Source organism: Littorina saxatilis, linkage group LG2 (assembly GCF_037325665.1).
Source record: "Littorina saxatilis isolate snail1 linkage group LG2, US_GU_Lsax_2.0, whole genome shotgun sequence".
Classification (NCBI taxonomy): Eukaryota; Metazoa; Mollusca; class Gastropoda; order Littorinimorpha; family Littorinidae; genus Littorina; species Littorina saxatilis.
The window spans coordinates 18,694,994-18,712,493 of record NC_090246.1 but is presented as its reverse complement, the minus strand read 5'-3'; the positions used below and the strand labels follow the sequence as shown (position 1 = coordinate 18,712,493).

At 41.1% G+C, this 17,500-nt stretch overlaps 1 protein-coding gene across 1 annotated transcript in view; it reads right to left on the bottom strand.

Moving 5' to 3' along the window:
* LOC138952224 (cell death abnormality protein 1-like) overlaps positions 1-9,661 on the bottom strand; it is a 15,833-nt gene extending 6,172 nt beyond the window's left edge. The window contains exons 1-15 of the mRNA XM_070323841.1: positions 9,622-9,661; positions 7,271-7,360; positions 6,515-6,604; positions 6,252-6,341; positions 5,667-5,756; positions 5,360-5,449; positions 4,601-4,690; positions 4,320-4,409; positions 3,592-3,681; positions 3,324-3,413; positions 2,549-2,638; positions 2,252-2,341; positions 1,522-1,611; positions 1,252-1,341; positions 898-987 (exon numbers count right to left, since the gene is read on the bottom strand). Coding sequence (XP_070179942.1) covers positions 898-987; positions 1,252-1,341; positions 1,522-1,611; positions 2,252-2,341; positions 2,549-2,638; positions 3,324-3,413; positions 3,592-3,681; positions 4,320-4,409; positions 4,601-4,690; positions 5,360-5,449; positions 5,667-5,756; positions 6,252-6,341; positions 6,515-6,604; positions 7,271-7,360; positions 9,622-9,661 — 1,300 coding nt within the window. The remainder of the gene's footprint in view (positions 1-897; positions 988-1,251; positions 1,342-1,521; positions 1,612-2,251; positions 2,342-2,548; positions 2,639-3,323; positions 3,414-3,591; positions 3,682-4,319; positions 4,410-4,600; positions 4,691-5,359; positions 5,450-5,666; positions 5,757-6,251; positions 6,342-6,514; positions 6,605-7,270; positions 7,361-9,621) is intronic.
* Positions 9,662-17,500: the final 7,839 nt, after the last annotated feature.

Here is a 17,500-nt window from a genome sequence, read left to right as displayed (position 1 = left end):
CCAGGAACTCTCATGTCAAATTTCATAAAGATCGGTCCAGTAGTTTAGTCTGAATCGCTCTACACACACACACGCACAGACACAGACACAGACACACACACACACACACACACATACACCACGACCCTCGTCTCGATTCCCCCCTCTACGTTAAAACATTTAGTCAAAACTGACTTGACTAAATGTAAAAACGCTGGCACTGGACCCGAGTACTCTTCAGACTGGCTCGCTCCCCCAGTATGAAAGTTTTTGTCTTGTGCACGTGGATTTAAAAAAAAATTTTTTAATTTATTTTACACAATTAAAAAAATTATTAGAGTAAAATAATAAACAATAGTAAACAAGAATTAAAAAAAAAACAAAAAAAACCATAGACCACACATGCCGGGAATCGAACCCGGATCACTTTGGCCATAGGCGGACGTGCTACGACAACTTTACTAGAGTTGTGCGCCTTGAATCACTGTGTCCCTGTCGGTCTCTCTCGTGCTCTCTGTCTCTCTTTCAGTCTCACCGAGATCAAACACTGCATTGTTTGTTTCTTTGCCGAGACCAAATCCCCACCCGCTGCTGCGCTGGCTGGCTTGCAAATCGTCTCGCATGCGATACGCATGCTTTTCTCGTGATCGGCGGTTCTTTTTGGCGAACTGCCTCGGGTTCAAGTTTTGGTCGCTCCAGGAGAAAAATTCTGGTGGATGTTGGCCTTTAAATCAGTTCAACGATCTTCAATGTGAGGGTTTTTAAATCATATTAACAACTCAGCCAAAACATTATTGCAACCGTTTTTGTACCCTTTGTACAACATAATTATGTTTACGTGTCATTTGATTCAAACACACACACACACACACACACACACACACAGAAAGACACACACACACACACACACACACTTACTGCATGTCTTGCTACCATCCACACCGTCACAAACTGTGTTGGTTTTGCACTGAGAGGCATCTGCGTTGCAGTCTTCTCCTGTTTCCAGTTCTAAATAACAAACGCGAAAGTGACTACTACTAACATTCTTTAGCTAGTGTTTGTTGAGGATAGTCACTGCAAGTCTTGCTATCCTGGCTGCCTAGAGACACACACACACACACACAAACATACAAAACACACACACACACACACACACATATAAACACACACACACACACATACACACACACACACATATACACACACACACACACACACACACACACACACACACACACACACACACACACCTACATACACACATACACTTACTGCATGTCTCGCTACCAACATCACCCTCACAAACTGTGTTGGTCTTGCACTGAGAGGCATCTGCGTTGCAGTCCTCTCCTGTTTCCAGTTCTAAATAACAAACGCACACAAATCAGTTCAACGATCTTCAATCTGGGTGTTTTTAATCACATTATCAACTCCGCAAAAAAAGTATAGCAACCATTTGTGTACCCTTTGTACAATATATCTTTCTGTGTCATTTGATTTAAACGCACACACACACACACACACATACACACACACACTTACTGCATGTCTTGCTACCATCAGCACCGTCACAAACTGTGTTGGTCTTGCACTGAGAGGCATCTGCGTTGCAGTCCTCTCCTGTTTCCAGTTCTAAATAACAAACGCACACAAATCAGTTCAACGATCTTCAATCTGGGTGTTTTTAATCACACTATCAACTCCGCAAAAAAAGTATAGCAACCATTTGTGTACCCTTTGTACAACATATCTTTCTGTGTCATTTGATTTAAACGTTTCAAGCCGATTTGGGGTTTACCGAAATTTTGCACCCATTTAAGATAGCCAAGAGGACTACCTTTAACGGCAGAGATGGCAGTTTAGTTATCCCCTACGTTGGTCAATCTGGGATTAAAGCGTCAGTTTGGTCATCCCCTACGTTGTTTAATCTAGGGATTTTTTTTGTCTGCATGGTCATCCCCTGTGAATTGGTGCTCAATCTTCGCTTTAAGTGTCAGTACGGTAACCCATTACGTTGTTTAATAAATATCTCAAATGAAATATTTTAAACTCATTGTAAAAGTGACCACTACTAACATTCTTTAGCTAGTGTTTGTTGAGGATAGTCACTGCAAGTCTTGCTATCCTGGCTGCCTAGACACACACACACACAAACATGCAAAACACACACACAAACACACACACACACATACACTCACACACACACACACACACACACACACACATACACACACACACACGCACACACACATACATACAAACATACACTTACTGCATGTCTTGCTATTAACATCACCCTCACAAACTGTGTTGGTCTTGCACTGAGAGGCATCTGCGTTGCAGTCCTCACCTGTTTTCAGTTCTAAAATAACAAACGCACACAAATCAGTTCAACGATCTTCAATGTGAGGGTTTTTAAATCATATTATCAACTCAGCCCAAAAAAGTATTGCAACCGTTTTTGTACCCTTTGTACAACATAATTATATTTACGTGTCATTTGATTCAAACACACACACACACACACACACACACACACACACACACATACATACACACACACACTTACTGCATGTCTTGCTACCATCAGCACCGTCACAAACTGTGTTGGTCTTGCACTGAGAGACATCTGCGTTGCAGTCCTCTCCTAATTCCAGTTCTAAATAACACACGCACACAAATCAGTTCAACGATCTTCAATCTGGGTGTTTTTAATCACATTATCAACTCCGCAAAAAAAGTATAGCAACCATTTGTGTACCCTTTGTACAACATATCTTTCTGTGTCATTAATTGATTTAAACGTTTCAAGACGATTTGGGGTTTACCGAAATTTTGCACCCATTTTAAATAGCCAAGAGGACTGCCTTTAACGGCAGAGATGGCAGTTTAGTTATCCCCTACGTTGGTCAATCTGGGATTAAAGTGTCAGTTTGGTCATCCCCTACGTTATTTAATCTAGGAATTTTTTTTGTCTGCATGGTCATCCCCTGTGAATTGGTGCTCAATCTTCGCTTTAAGTTTCAGTACGGTAACCCATTACGTTGTTTAATAAATATCTCAAATGAAATAGTTTAAACTCATTGTAAAAGTGACTACTACTAACATTCTTTAGCTAGTGTTTGTTGAGGATAGTCACTGCAAGTCTTGCTATCCTGGCTGCCTAGAGACACACACACACACACACAAACATACAAAACACACACACAAACACACACACACACACATATAAACACACACACACACACACACACACACACATACACACACACACACACACACACACACACACACATACACACACACATACACACACACACACATACATACAAACATACACTTACTGCATGTCTTGCTATCAACATCACCCTCACAAACTGTGTTGGTCTTGCACTGAGAGGCATCTGCGTTGCAGTCCTCTCCTGTTTCCAGTTCTAAATAACAAACGCACACAAATCAGTTCAACGATCTTCAATCTGGGTGTTTTTAATCACATTATCAACTCCGCAAAAAAAGTATAGCAACCATTTGTGTACCCTTTGTACAACATATCTTTCTGTGTCATTTGATTTAAACGCACACACACACACACACATACACACACACACTTACTGCATGTCTTGCTACCATCAGCACCGTCACAAACTGTGTTGGTCTTGCACTGAGAGGCATCTGCGTTGCAGTCCTCTCCTGTTTCCAGTTCTAAATAACAAACGCACACAAATCAGTTCAACGATCTTCAATCTGGGTGTTTTTAATCACATTATCAACTCCGCAAAAAAAGTATAGCAACCATTTGTGTACCCTTTGTACAACATATCTTTCTGTGTCATTTGATTTAAACGTTTCAAGCCGATTTGGGGTTTACCGAAATTTTGCACCCATTTAAGATAGCCAAGAGGACTACCTTTAACGGCAGAGATGGCAGTTTAGTTATCCCCTACGTTGGTCAATCTGGGATTAAAGCGTCAGTTTGGTCATCCCCTACGTTGTTTAATCTAGGGATTTTTTTTGTCTGCATGGTCATCCCCTGTGAATTGGTGCTCAATCTTCGCTTTAAGTGTCAGTACGGTAACCCATTACGTTGTTTAATAAATATCTCAAATGAAATATTTTAAACTCATTGTAAAAGTGACTACTACTAACATTCTTTAGCTAGTGTTTGTTGAGGATAGTCACTGCAAGTCTTGCTATCCTGGCTGCCTAGACACACACACACACAAACATGCAAAACACACACACAAACACACACACACACACATACACTCACACACACACACACACACACACATACACACACACACACACGCACACACACATACATACAAACATACACTTACTGCATGTCTTGCTATTAACATCACCCTCACAAACTGTGTTGGTCTTGCACTGAGAGGCATCTGCGTTGCAGTCCTCACCTGTTTTCAGTTCTAAAATAACAAACGCACACAAATCAGTTCAACGATCTTCAATGTGAGGGTTTTTAAATCATATTATCAACTCAGCCCAAAAAAGTATTGCAACCGTTTTTGTACCCTTTGTACAACATAATTATATTTACGTGTCATTTGATTCAAACACACATACACACACACACACATACATACACACACACACTTACTGCATGTCTTGCTACCATCAGCACCGTCACAAACTGTGTTGGTCTTGCACTGAGAGACATCTGCGTTGCAGTCCTCTCCTAATTCCAGTTCTAAATAACACACGCACACAAATCAGTTCAACGATCTTCAATCTGGGTGTTTTTAATCACATTATCAACTCCGCAAAAAAAATATAGCAACCATTTGTGTACCCTTTGTACAACATATCTTTCTGTGTCATTTGATTTAAACGTTTCAAGCCGATTTGGGGTTTACCGAAATTTTGCACCCGTTTAAGATAGCCAAGAGGACTACCTTTAACGGCAGAGATGGCAGTTTAGTTATCCCCTACGTTGGTCAATCTGGGATTAAAGTGTCAGTTTGGTCATCCCCTACGTTGTTTAATCGAGGGATTTTTTTGTCTGCGTGGTCATCCCCTGTGAATTGGTGCTCAATCGTCGCTTTAAGTGTCAGTACGGTAACTCATTACGTTGTTTAATAAATATCTCAAATGAAATAGTTTAAACTCATTGTAAAAATGACTACAACTAACATTCTTTAGCTAGTGTTTGTTGAGGATAGTCACTGCAAGTCTTGCTATCCTGGCTGCCTAGACACACACACACACACGCAAACATACAAAACACACACACAAACACACACACACACACATACACTCACACACACACACACACATACACACGCACACACACTTACACACACACACACATATACACACACACACACGCACACACACATACATACAAACATACACTTACTGCATGTCTTGCTATCAACATCACCCTCACAAACTGTGTTGGTCTTGCACTGAGAGGCATCTGCGTTGCAGTCCTCACCTGTTTTCAGTTCTAAATAACAAACGCACACAAATCAGTTCAACGATCTTCAATGTGAGGGTTTTTAAATCATATTATCAACTCAGCCAAAAAATATTGCAACCGTTTTTTGTACCCTTTGTACAACATAATTATATTTACGTGTCATTTGATTCAAACACACACACACACACACACACACACACACACACACACACACACACACACACATACACACACACACACTTACTGCATGTCTTGCTACCATCAGCACCGTCACAAATTGTGTTGGTCTTGCACTGAGAGGCATCTGCGTTGCAGTCCTCTCCTGTTTCCAGTTCTAAATGACACACGCACACAAATCAGTTCAACGATCTTCAATGTGGGTGTTTTTTTAATCACATTATCAACTCGGCAAAAAAAGTATTGCAACCATTTGTGTACCCTTTGTACAACATATTTTACTGTGTCATTTGATTTAAACGTTCCAAGCCGATTTGGGGGGTACCGAAATTTGGCACCCATTTTCGTACATATTTTAGATAGCCAAGTGGACTGCCTTTTAACGGCAGAGATGGCAGTTTAGGTAACCCCAACGTTGGTCAATCTGGGATTAAAGTGTCAGTTTGGTCATCCCCTACGTTGTTTAATCTAGGAAAATTTTTTGTCTGCATGGTCATGCTGTCCTGGCTGCCTAGACACACACACACACACACACAAACATACAAAACACACACACAAACACACACACACACATATATACACACACACACACACACACACACATACACACACACACACACACACACACACATACATACAAACATACACTTACTGCATGTCTTGCTATCAACATCACCCTCACAAACGGTGTTGGTCTTGCACCGAGAGGCATCTGCGTTGCAGTCCTCTCCTGTTTCCAGTTCTAAATAACAAACGCACACAAATCAGTTCAACGATCTTCAATCTGGGTGTTTTTAATCACATTATCAACTCCGCAAAAAAAAGTATAGCAACCATTTGTGTACCCTTTGTACAACATATCTTTCTGTGTCATTTGATTTAAACGCACACACACACACACACATACACACTTACTGCATGTCTTGCTACCATCAGCACCGTCACAAACTGTGTTGGTCTTGCACTGAGAGGCATCTGCGTTGCAGTCCTCTCCTGTTTCCAGTTCTAAATAACAAACGCACACAAATCAGTTCAACGATCTTCAATCTGGGTGTTTTTAATCACATTATCAACTCCGCAAAAAAAGTATAGCAACCATTTGTGTACCCTTTGTACAGCATATCTTTCTGTGTCATTTGATTTAAACGTTTCAAGCCGATTTGGGGTTTACCGAAATTTTGCACCCATTTAAGATAGCCAAGAGGACTACCTTTAACGGCAGAGATGGCAGTTTAGTTATCCCCTACGTTGGTCAATCTGGGATTAAAGCGTCAGTTTGGTCATCCCCTACGTTGTTTAATCTAGGGATTTTTTTTGTCTGCATGGTCATCCCCTGTGAATTGGTGCTCAATCTTCGCTTTAAGTGTCAGTACGGTAACCCATTACGTTGTTTAATAAATATCTCAAATGAAATAGTTTAAACTCATTGTAAAAGTGACTACTACTAACATTCTTTAGCTAGTGTTTGTTGAGGATAGTCACTGCAAGTTTTGCTATCCTGGCTGCCTAGAGACACACACACACACACACAAACATACAAAACACACACACAAACACACACACACACATACACTCACATACACAGACACACGCAGACACGCACACAAACACACACACACACACATACACACACACACACGCACACACACATACATACAAACATACACTTACTGCATGTCTTGCTATCAACATCACCCTCACAAACTGTGTTGGTCTTGCACTGAGAGGCATCTGCGTTGCAGTCCTCTCCTGTTTCCAGTTCTAAATAACAAACGCACACAAATCAGTTCAACGATCTTCAATGTGGGTGTTTTTTAATCACATTATCAACTACGCAAAAAAAGTATTGCAACCATTTGTGTACCCTTTGTACAACATATATTTCTGTGTCATTTGATTTAAACGTTCCAAGCCGATTTCGGGGGTACCGAAGTTTTGCAACCATTTTCGTACCTATTTTAGAAAGCCAAGAGGACTGCCTTTAACAGCAGAGAAGGCATGTGAAAGTTATCCAGAGAGGGTGAATACAGCCAATGAAATTGTTTTGAGCGCTCTAGCGCGTTAGTTTGTCAGAACAGGAGGTGGTCCATATTAGGAGCCGGTCCATATTAGGAGCCCTTAGTGACTCAGTGTCTTTTGCTGCTACCTTCGACGAGAATACCTGAATCATGAGAATCAGAACCAAGGTAGTCCAATGGGTCGTAAAATCATCGGATTTTTTTCTCTCTTTCTCTCTCTCTTTCATTACCGAATCTGATCTGGGACACGGAAGAATTACGCACGCATAACGGCCGTTAAGATAATTGGGCCCGATCAGAGATACATGTATGATCGATATTCGTTCGGATGCTAAACGTTACGGAGCGGAAGACATGTTTGAACTGTGGGCATGTTGATTTGTGTTGTTGTTCTTGACTGGGGTCGCTGATTTTGTTCTTGTTGAGTAACTGTTGTCTGTGTTTTTCGCGGTGATTTGTGTTTTATTATGCTTTTTTAATAGGATCGCGTTTTCTGAACTATTCGTCCAAGGAAACTCAAAATGAGCGTTTTTGTGTAGCTCTTTGCTGCGTTGCTGTTTATGTTAAACTCAACCATACTGCTAGAAACAAAAGGTCGTGGCATTGAATGAAACAGCTTCATTTTCCACGAGACAGAGTTTATATTAGGCACACAAAAAATAGTCTGTTTACGGTAACATAGGCCCAAAAAATAGGGTCGGTAGGTCGGGATTTTTTTTTAAGTTATTTTGCCAAAAAACAGACCTTTTTTTTCCCCCCCAAATGCCAAAAAAAAAAAGTCTAGGGTCGCGCGAAAAATAGGGTCGGTCGGGATACCGTAAACAGACTTTTTTTGGGGGGGGGGCCTTATAGTGGGACGGAGACCGCAGACGCCAACAAGCAAACAAAATCATTTTCACAAAAGCCAAGTTCCGCACGTTCAAACCGTCATATTATCATAGAAGCTAAAACTGAACAACTTGTGCGTGACAGTGCATAAAAACAGTTTCTTTTCTATCCAAACAGCCTATTTTGTTTCGGTATCCCGACTACCAATGATGATTATGACCTGCCAAACAGTGCCGGCGCCATGTCATTCTTTTCAGGGATGGGGACAGGGGCTGATTGTGCAGCATGCGTTTCACTGTCTAGATGTTAATCTATGGAAAGTTAAACTGTTTTTTGCATTCGGTATGAATTGAATGTCTTTTCTACAAGTACAGTAGCATGATTGATTTCAGCATTAAGAGCATATCACAGTTAGGACCTGAACAAAATCGCACATGTCAAGTGTTTGTGCGTCTGTGTGTTTCTGTTGTGGTGATCGTGGTGGTGGTGGTGGGGGGGGGGGAGGGGGGGGGGGGGGGGTAATGAGTATTACTGCCATAGACCAGCTCTGATTCTGGACCGTCATTGTTTCCGGTTTCAAAACTAGAATGTATGTAGTGTCAGTTTATAAAGCCAAATTATTGCAAACGTGCGCCAAGGGGGGGTGGGGGGGGGGAGTAAAGAAGGGGTAAGCTGGGGTTGGGAATAAGGGGTGGCGGGTAGTGGATGGAGAGGGTGGGGATGGGGTTGGTTCTCTCAAGAATATGTATCAGTTACAAAATGAAAGAAATCGTTTCAGACCGCTGTGAGTTCTCAGTGAACAACATCCGTTGAAAGGCATTATAATGACCCTTTCCGTGAGGAGTTATGTTCACCATCTCAGATCTGCCCAGGCTTGCACACATGGGATAAGAACATCTCTCCACTTGGACACATGCCAACCATCAACATTCTGATTGCCTTCTATGCAGAGCGGGAATTCATTCATTACAACAACAAAAATCCCGCTCTGCACACAAAAAAAACACTCAGGAGGATGATTGTTTGTATGTGTCCAAGTGGAGGGATGGCCTCATCCAATGTAACGGCCTTGCCGGGTCTGAGATGGTTAAAGGCACAGTAAGCCTCCCGTAAACCATCACATATACTGTCAGGCTTTTACACACAGTACAAACACCCTTTCATTTAAACACTCACCGCTTGAGAACATCCTAGGTGCCCCACAGGCGGAAGGCATCGTTCACTGGACCACTACTTCCATAGAAAGACTACAAGGTTTGTCACTCAGCTTCGAGTCGTGCTCCACTAACTTCAGAAAAAAATTATGCACAAAATAATTGCCAATGTTAAGAATCTTTGTAACTTTACAAATGCCGTGATAAATGAATGTTCTAACTATCTGTACCTTTTATATTTAGCTGCCTGTCCGCTGCATGTTTTTAAACCGTATTTTGTGCTATCAAACGTGTCTGTCAACGGCATACCACTTAGATCCTGTGCGAATGATGATCGTCGTATGTCCGAGGAGATAGTAGTCCGATGCGATCATTGGTCGGATATTCGATGATTATTTTCATTGGTCGACTGAAATCGTCTGCATCGCTTCCGTTCACGGTTACTGTAATTCCGTTGTTATGCCAAAAACATAAACTGAGACTCCCGTGGGTAGCTTCCCTTTGCTGCAATATTTACATATGTTTTAGACCAATGAGCACTGGTATGCATATTCGGTGCGGGATGCATGATTTCTTACCAACTACAGGGTAGCAGTTCGCAAACGAACATTCTTCCAAATGATGGTTAAAAACAACCTGCAGCAGACGGCAGCTGAAAATTAAAGATACATACAGTTAAAACAATCATTCAACGGTATGTATTTGACCTCACACAGACTGTAGAAAGAGGCAAACCGTCTTGAACAAAAAAATTGTCCGCAGGAAGCGACTCCAAGAACACAGACGACTCGAAGCTGAGTGTCATACCTTGTAGTCTTTCTATGAAAGTAGTGGTCCAGTGAACGATACCTTCCGCCTGTGGGTGCCCTCCGTAAAGAGCGAGCAATTTTCAAAGAATTTATTTTTGTGTGGTTTATCTTACCTCTGAGCCATCGTGAACCCGTGTAATCCAGTTTCCCTTTTTTCACAATTTAGCCGCCAGTTTGTCATTTCAATGCAAATCTCTGTAAGCTTATCTGCAATAGCACGTTATTGTGTACCTTTGAATCTGAAATGCAACATTGAAACGGCTGCGAACTAGAGCAGTGGCGGTCAACGGTTCAGAGGAACTGGCGCCAGGCAGCGTCATCTGCTACGAGAACCACGACCTTGCGTGACCCTGCTTCCGGGCTATCCTTTTTACATTTAGTCAAGTTTTGACTAAATGTTTTAACATAGAGGGAGGAATCGAGACGAGGGTTGTGGTGTGTGTGTGTGTGTGTGTGTGTGTGTCTGTCTCTGTGTGTGTGTGTGTGTGTGTGTGTGTGTGTGTGTGTCTGTCTGTGTGTGTGTGTGTGTAGAGCGATTCAGACTAAACTACTGGACCGATCTTTATGAAATTTGACATGAGAGTTCCTGGGAATGATATCCCCGGATATTTTTTTCATTTTTTCGATAAATGTCTTTGATGACGTCATATCCGGCATTTTGAAAAAGTTGAGGCGGCACTGTCACACCCTCATTTTTCAATCAAATTGATTGACATTTTGGCAAAGCAATCTTCGACGAAGGCCGGACTTTTGGTATTGCATTTCAGCTTGGAGGCTTAAAATTTAATTTATGACTTTGGTCATTATAAAAATCTGAAAATTGTAATTAAAATTATTTATTTATAAAACGATCCAAAAATACATTTATCGTATTCTTCATCATTTTCTGATTCCAAAAACATATAATTATGTTATATTCGGATTAAAAACAAGCTCTGAAAATTAAAAATTAAAAAATATGATTAAAATTAAATTTCCGAAATCGATTTAAAAACAATGTCATCTTATTCCTTGTCGGTTCCTGATTCCAAAAACATATAGATATGATATGTTTGGATTAAAAACACGTTCAGAGAGTTAAAAAGAATAGAGATATAGAAAAGCGGGCTATCCTCCTCAGCGCAACCGCTACCGCGCTTTTCTGTATTGTTAATTTCACTGCCTTTGCCACGAGCGGTGGACAGACGATGCTACGAGTGTACGGTCTTGCGGAAAAAATGCAATGCGTTCAGTTTCATTCTGTGAGTTCGACTGAGCTTGACTAAATGTTGTATTTTCGCCTTACGCGACTTGTTACATTTAGTCAAGTTTTGACTAAAGGTTTTAACATAGAGGGGGGAATCGAGACGAGGGTCGTTGTGTATGTGTGTGTGTGTCAGTCTGTCTGTGTGTGCGTGTAGAGTGATTCAGACTAAACTACTGGACCGATCTTTATGAAATTTGACATGAGAGTTCCTGGGAATGATATCCCCGGACGTTGTTTTTTATTTTTCGATAAATGTCTTTGATGACGTCATATCCGGCATTTTGAAAAAGTTGACGCGGCACTGTCACACCCTCATTTTTCAATCAAATTGATTGACATTTTGGCAAAGCAATCTTCGACGAAGGCCGGACTTTTGGTATTGCATTTCAGCTTGGAGGCTTAAAATTTAATTAATGACTTTGGTCATTTAAAATCTGAAAATTGTAATTAAAATTATTTATTTATAAAACGATCCAAAAATACGTTTATCGTATTCTTCATCCTTTTCTGATTCCAAAAACATATAATTATGTTATATTCGGATTAAAAACAAGCTCTGAAAATTAGAAATATAAACATTATTTCAGCCAGACCAGGACTGAACTGACCGATCGACTCGTGAACACTCCTATGAATGAGCAGGGCGAAATCATGTCTGTGACTGAGGAGGATGTTGTGAAACAGCTCAAGAAGTCTAATGCTAAGAAGGCAGCAGGCCCGGATGGTATTACACCAAAAGTCCTACATTTTTGTGCTGAGCAGCTTTGCTCAATTCTCACTGTGATTTTCAACATGTCTCTGTCACAGTCAAAAATCCCATCCCTTTGGAAAACATCTTGCATCGTCCCAGTTCCAAAGAAAACCCCGGTCAAAGTGATGAACGCCCTGCGACCTGTAGCATTGACTTCTGCTGTCATGAAGGTTCTTGAGCGACTAGTATTAGTGAAGCTTCAGGTGCTTACCGCGGAGTTTATGGATCCGTGGCAGTTTGCCTATAGAAAGGGTAGAAGTGTTGAGGATGCCGTTTTACATGTGTTGCACAGTATCTATTCTCATCTGGATAAACCTGGAGCATGTGTTAGACTGATGTTTTTTGACTTTTCTAGCGCGTTCAATACGATACAGCCTCACCTTCTTGCTGAAAAGCTACTGAAGATGAAAATTAGCGTTCCAACTGTATTGTGGGTCACAGACTATCTGACCAACCGACCCCAGTTTGTTAGGGCTGGTACAGTACCATCTAATGGCCCGAACACAAACACCGGTGCTCCGCAGACCGCGCTATCTAGTGTACTGAATACCAACACAGGAGCTCCGCAGGGAACAGTATTGTCACCTTTTCTGTTCTCCCTGTATACTGCTGACTGCAGGAGTTCTCACGGGTCGTGCTTCATCGACAAATTTGCTGACGATACTGGACTTACAGGACAGATTACTGACGACAATGACACACACTACAGACAAGAAGTTAGCAGCTTTGTGGACTGGTGCGACGAGAATTACCTGGACTTGAACACAGGAAAAACTAAAGAAATGATTTTTGACACTAGAAGAAAAAAGGTAGCACACAAGCCTATCGTGATAGCTGGTGTTGAAGTCGAACAGGTTGAAAGCTATCGCTACCTAGGTGTAGTGATCGACAACAAGCTGTCTTGGCATGCCAACACTGACCAAATCTTGAAGAAAGCGCACACGCGCATGTACTGTCTAAGGAAGCTTAGATCGTTCTCTGTTTGTAATGACATCCTGCAAATGTTCTATCTGTCCACTGTTGGTAGCGTGTTGACATATGCATGTGTGTGCTGGGGGGGTAACCTTAGTAAACAGGATAGTGACAGGCTAGAAAAGCTAGTCAAGAAGGCTGGATCTGTTGTAGGCAGGAAGCAAGAGACCATTGAATCAGTTTGCCAGAGACGACTGACTGACCGACTGACCTCAATTTTGGCTGACGAGACACACCCACTGAAACCTGAATTTGACTCTCGACGCATTGACAGGAGTGGTAGACTGAGGGCTATGGTTGCTAGAACGTCACGTTTCCGCAATTCTTTTGTTCCCAGAGCTATTCATGCTTTCAACCAATCACATGTTAGAGGCCTCTATCATGTTTCTCTGTCATAATTATTACTGTACTCTGTTGCTGGGTTATCTGTAATGTATGTATTTTTAGTAACTGTATTACCGTAGCCCAAATGTGCGGTGTTCTAGTCGACATGTGGTGCTTTGTAAACCTTGTGTGTGCGTGGATGTGGAGGTGGACTCTTGGACGTCTTTTTGTTATTGGAATTATGGTTTTTGTTAATTTGTATTGCTGTTGCTGTTGTTGTGTGAGTGAGTTGTGAGTTGGCAGACTTGACTTGACGGATGACTGTTTGCGTTAGTGAGACTGTGTTTAGTATGCATTCTTATTCTTTTGATTGGAAATGAGTATTGTTACAACATAATTTCCATATGGATTAATAAATTTGAGTTGAGTTGAGTTGAGTTGAATTATGATTAAAACTAAATTTCCGAAATCGATTTAAAAACAATTTCATCTTATTCCTTGTCCGTTCCTGATTCCAAAAACATATAGATGTGATATGTTTGGATTAAAAACACGTTCAGAGAGTTAAAAAGAATAGAGATATAGAAAAGCGGGCTATCCTCCTCAGCGCAACCGCTACCGCGCTTTTCTGTATTGTTAATTTCACTGCCTTTGCCACGAGCGGTGGACAGACGATGCTACGAGTGTACGGTCTTGCGGAAAAAATGCAATGCGTTCAGTTTCATTCTGTGAGTTCGACTGAGCTTGACTAAATGTTGTATTTTCGCCTTACGCGACTTGTTACATTTAGTCAAGTTTTGACTAAAGGTTTTAACATAGAGGGGGGAATCGAGACGAGGGTCGTTGTGTATGTGTGTGTGTCTGTCTGTCTGTCTGTGTGTGTGTGTGTGTGTGTGTGTGTGTGTGTGTGTGTGTGTGTGTGTGCAGAGCGATTCAGACTAAACTACTGGACCAATCTTTATGAAATTTGACATGAGAGTTCCTGGGAATGATATCCCCGGACGTTGTTTTTGTTCTCGATAAATGTCTTTGATGACGTCATATCCGGCATTTTAAAAAAGTTGAGGCAGCACTGTCACACCCTCATTTTTCAATAAAATTGATTGAAATTTTGGCAAGGCAATCTTCGACGAAGGCCGGACTTTGGTATTGCATTTCAGCTTGGAGGCTTAAAATTTAATTAATGACTTTGGTCATTAAAAATCTGAAAATTGTAATTAAAATTATTTATTTATAAAACAATCCAAAAATACGTTTATCGTATTCTTCGTCATTTTCTGATTCCAAAAACATATAATTATGTTATATTCGAATTAAATACAAGCTCTGAAAATTAAAAATATAAAAATGATGATTAAAACTAAATTTCCGAAATCGATTTAAAAACAATTTCATCTTATTCCTTGTCCGTTCCTGATTCCAAAAACATATAGATATGATATGTTTGGATTAAAAACACGTTCAGAGAGTTAAAAAGAATAGAGATATAGAAAAGCGGGCTATCCTCCTCAGCGCAACAGCTACCGCGCTTTTCTGTATTGTTAATTTCACTGCCTTTGCCACGAGCGGTGGACAGACGATGCTACGAGTGTACGGTCTTGTGAAAAAAATGCAATGCGTTCAGTTTCATTCTGTGAGTTCGACTGAGCTTGACTAAATGTTGTATTTTCGCCTTACGCGACTTGTTTAAACTTTCAAAACTTCGTATTGTTCTGATCTTGTGTTGATGAAAAAAGATTTCTTTTATGATTTAAGAATGTTTGTGTAACAAGCTGTCAATTTATTATTAAGATTTCAAAAGTTAGGTCAGAAACGCAAAAAAGCACCGTCCGATTGTCTGACAGACAATCAGCAAAATTAATTCTTTGAAAATTGCTAGATCTTTACGTAGGGCACCTAGGATGTTCCCGTTCGGTGAGCGTTCAAATGGAAGAGTGTTTGTACTGTGTGTAAAAGCCTGACAGTATCTGTGATGGTTTACGGGAGGCTTACTGTGCCTTTAACCGAAACGTTTACACGGGGATCGACTGTGTTCTAAAAGGCCAACTCCGCACCTTGAACCCCGCTCGCCACACAATCTCATATCTGGCCAGGCTTTTACAATGAATAAGACCACTTGGTCACATACCAAAAATGAACAGCCTTTTTGTTATCTGTGCACAGTGTGTGTATTTGTTGTGTGTTAAGAACTACTAAGCACTAGTGCCCTTTTCAGAAAAAAGTATTCATCAAAACTCCAAATAACCATAGCAAGCAATCAGGGTGTTGATTTTTGGTATGTGACTTAGTCGAGAGATGGTTTTATCCGATGTTAAACCTGGACGGATCACCGGCCATCAACCTAACGACGTCGTGTCTTCTGGGTTCAAACCAATCTTGGTAAAAGTGTATGACATTATTTGCCAAACAGAGACGATTTTGGAAGAAATATTATCTGTTATGGTTGGAAACGCTGTTCCCGATCAATGATTACTCCCGATGGGCAGTCTCCGTTTACCTGGAAAGTGCATCACCGCCTGTTCATTATTAATGCGCGTTTGTCTACCCAAGTTTCCCTTCCCTGGCGCTATTGTGGTGGAGGAACGTCAATTTTTCGGAGTTTGGATTTTATAATTTCACTTTCGTGAGAGGGATGGCGATTAAAAAGTACTGCCCCGTATGCCACACAAGTTTCCGTATTTTTCCTATTTTTCGATTCCATTATTTAATTAAACGGGTAAATTTAAGAGTTTGAGTTTTAGTCTGAAACAATGCAATTTCGACACGAAAAAATCGTTCTTATTAGCCTATCAACTTGCACAGTTGTCTCACGGTCTTCGATTTTGCCTAAGCTACCTGTAGTCAGCCCCAAGTCAGCACAAAATAGGTCATCCGGCCGATTGAACATAAACTGGATAGGCCGTTTTCAAGATCAATGAGTTATAAGAGAGAGAGAGAGAGAGAGAGAGAGAGAGAGAGAGAGAGAGAGAGAGAGAGAGAGAGAGAGAGAGAGAGAGAGAGAGAGAGAGAGAGAGAGAGAGAGAGAGAGCCAACCCTAGAACGGTTATTTTCATTTCTCATAAAAATAAAAATAAATGTTGGCACATGTTGCAAACCTTACCGAGACTAAGGGAAGTAACCTCCTTTCAAATCAACCAAATAAAAAAATAAAAATAAAAATAAACAATAAAAAAACCGACCTACGTTACCCTAAACCAACATTATAAGATGTTTGATGGGTTGTTGACAGACCAGCTTTTTTGTCGGTCCGAGGGGGAGCATATCGTCTTTTGTTTCATATTTATTGACCAAGGCCGAAGGCCGCGGTCAATAAATATGAAACAAAAGTCGATATGCCCCCCGAGGACCGACAAAAAAGCTGGTCTGGCAACACACCATCAAACATCGTTTTTGTCATCATTTTGGTGGTTCAACATTGAGTGAAAAATCAACACAGGGAGCCATGGTTTGAAACGCGAGTTCTGTTATTATAATGCATGTTCGGGGCCCCAGCACGTTGTTCAAAGCTGGCGTGCGAAAGCAACTTACTGTGTGTGATTTGAGTTTATAATGTTGAGACAAGTATGTCAGGTTTGATAATGCGAAGTTCTGTAGGTTCCGACTACAGAGTGGTGTGTGAAACCAACAGTAAGCGCCTTTGAGACGATAGTGCCCACATGTTGCATTCGAGCGATGGGATTGTCGTATTTCAAACGAGGTGATTTGCTTGCACAGTCAGCGTTGACCATCTCACAACAGATCTGTTATGTGGATTATCGTGCGACGTTCGAGTCGGGGGCAAGGAATCGCAGGAAGCAAA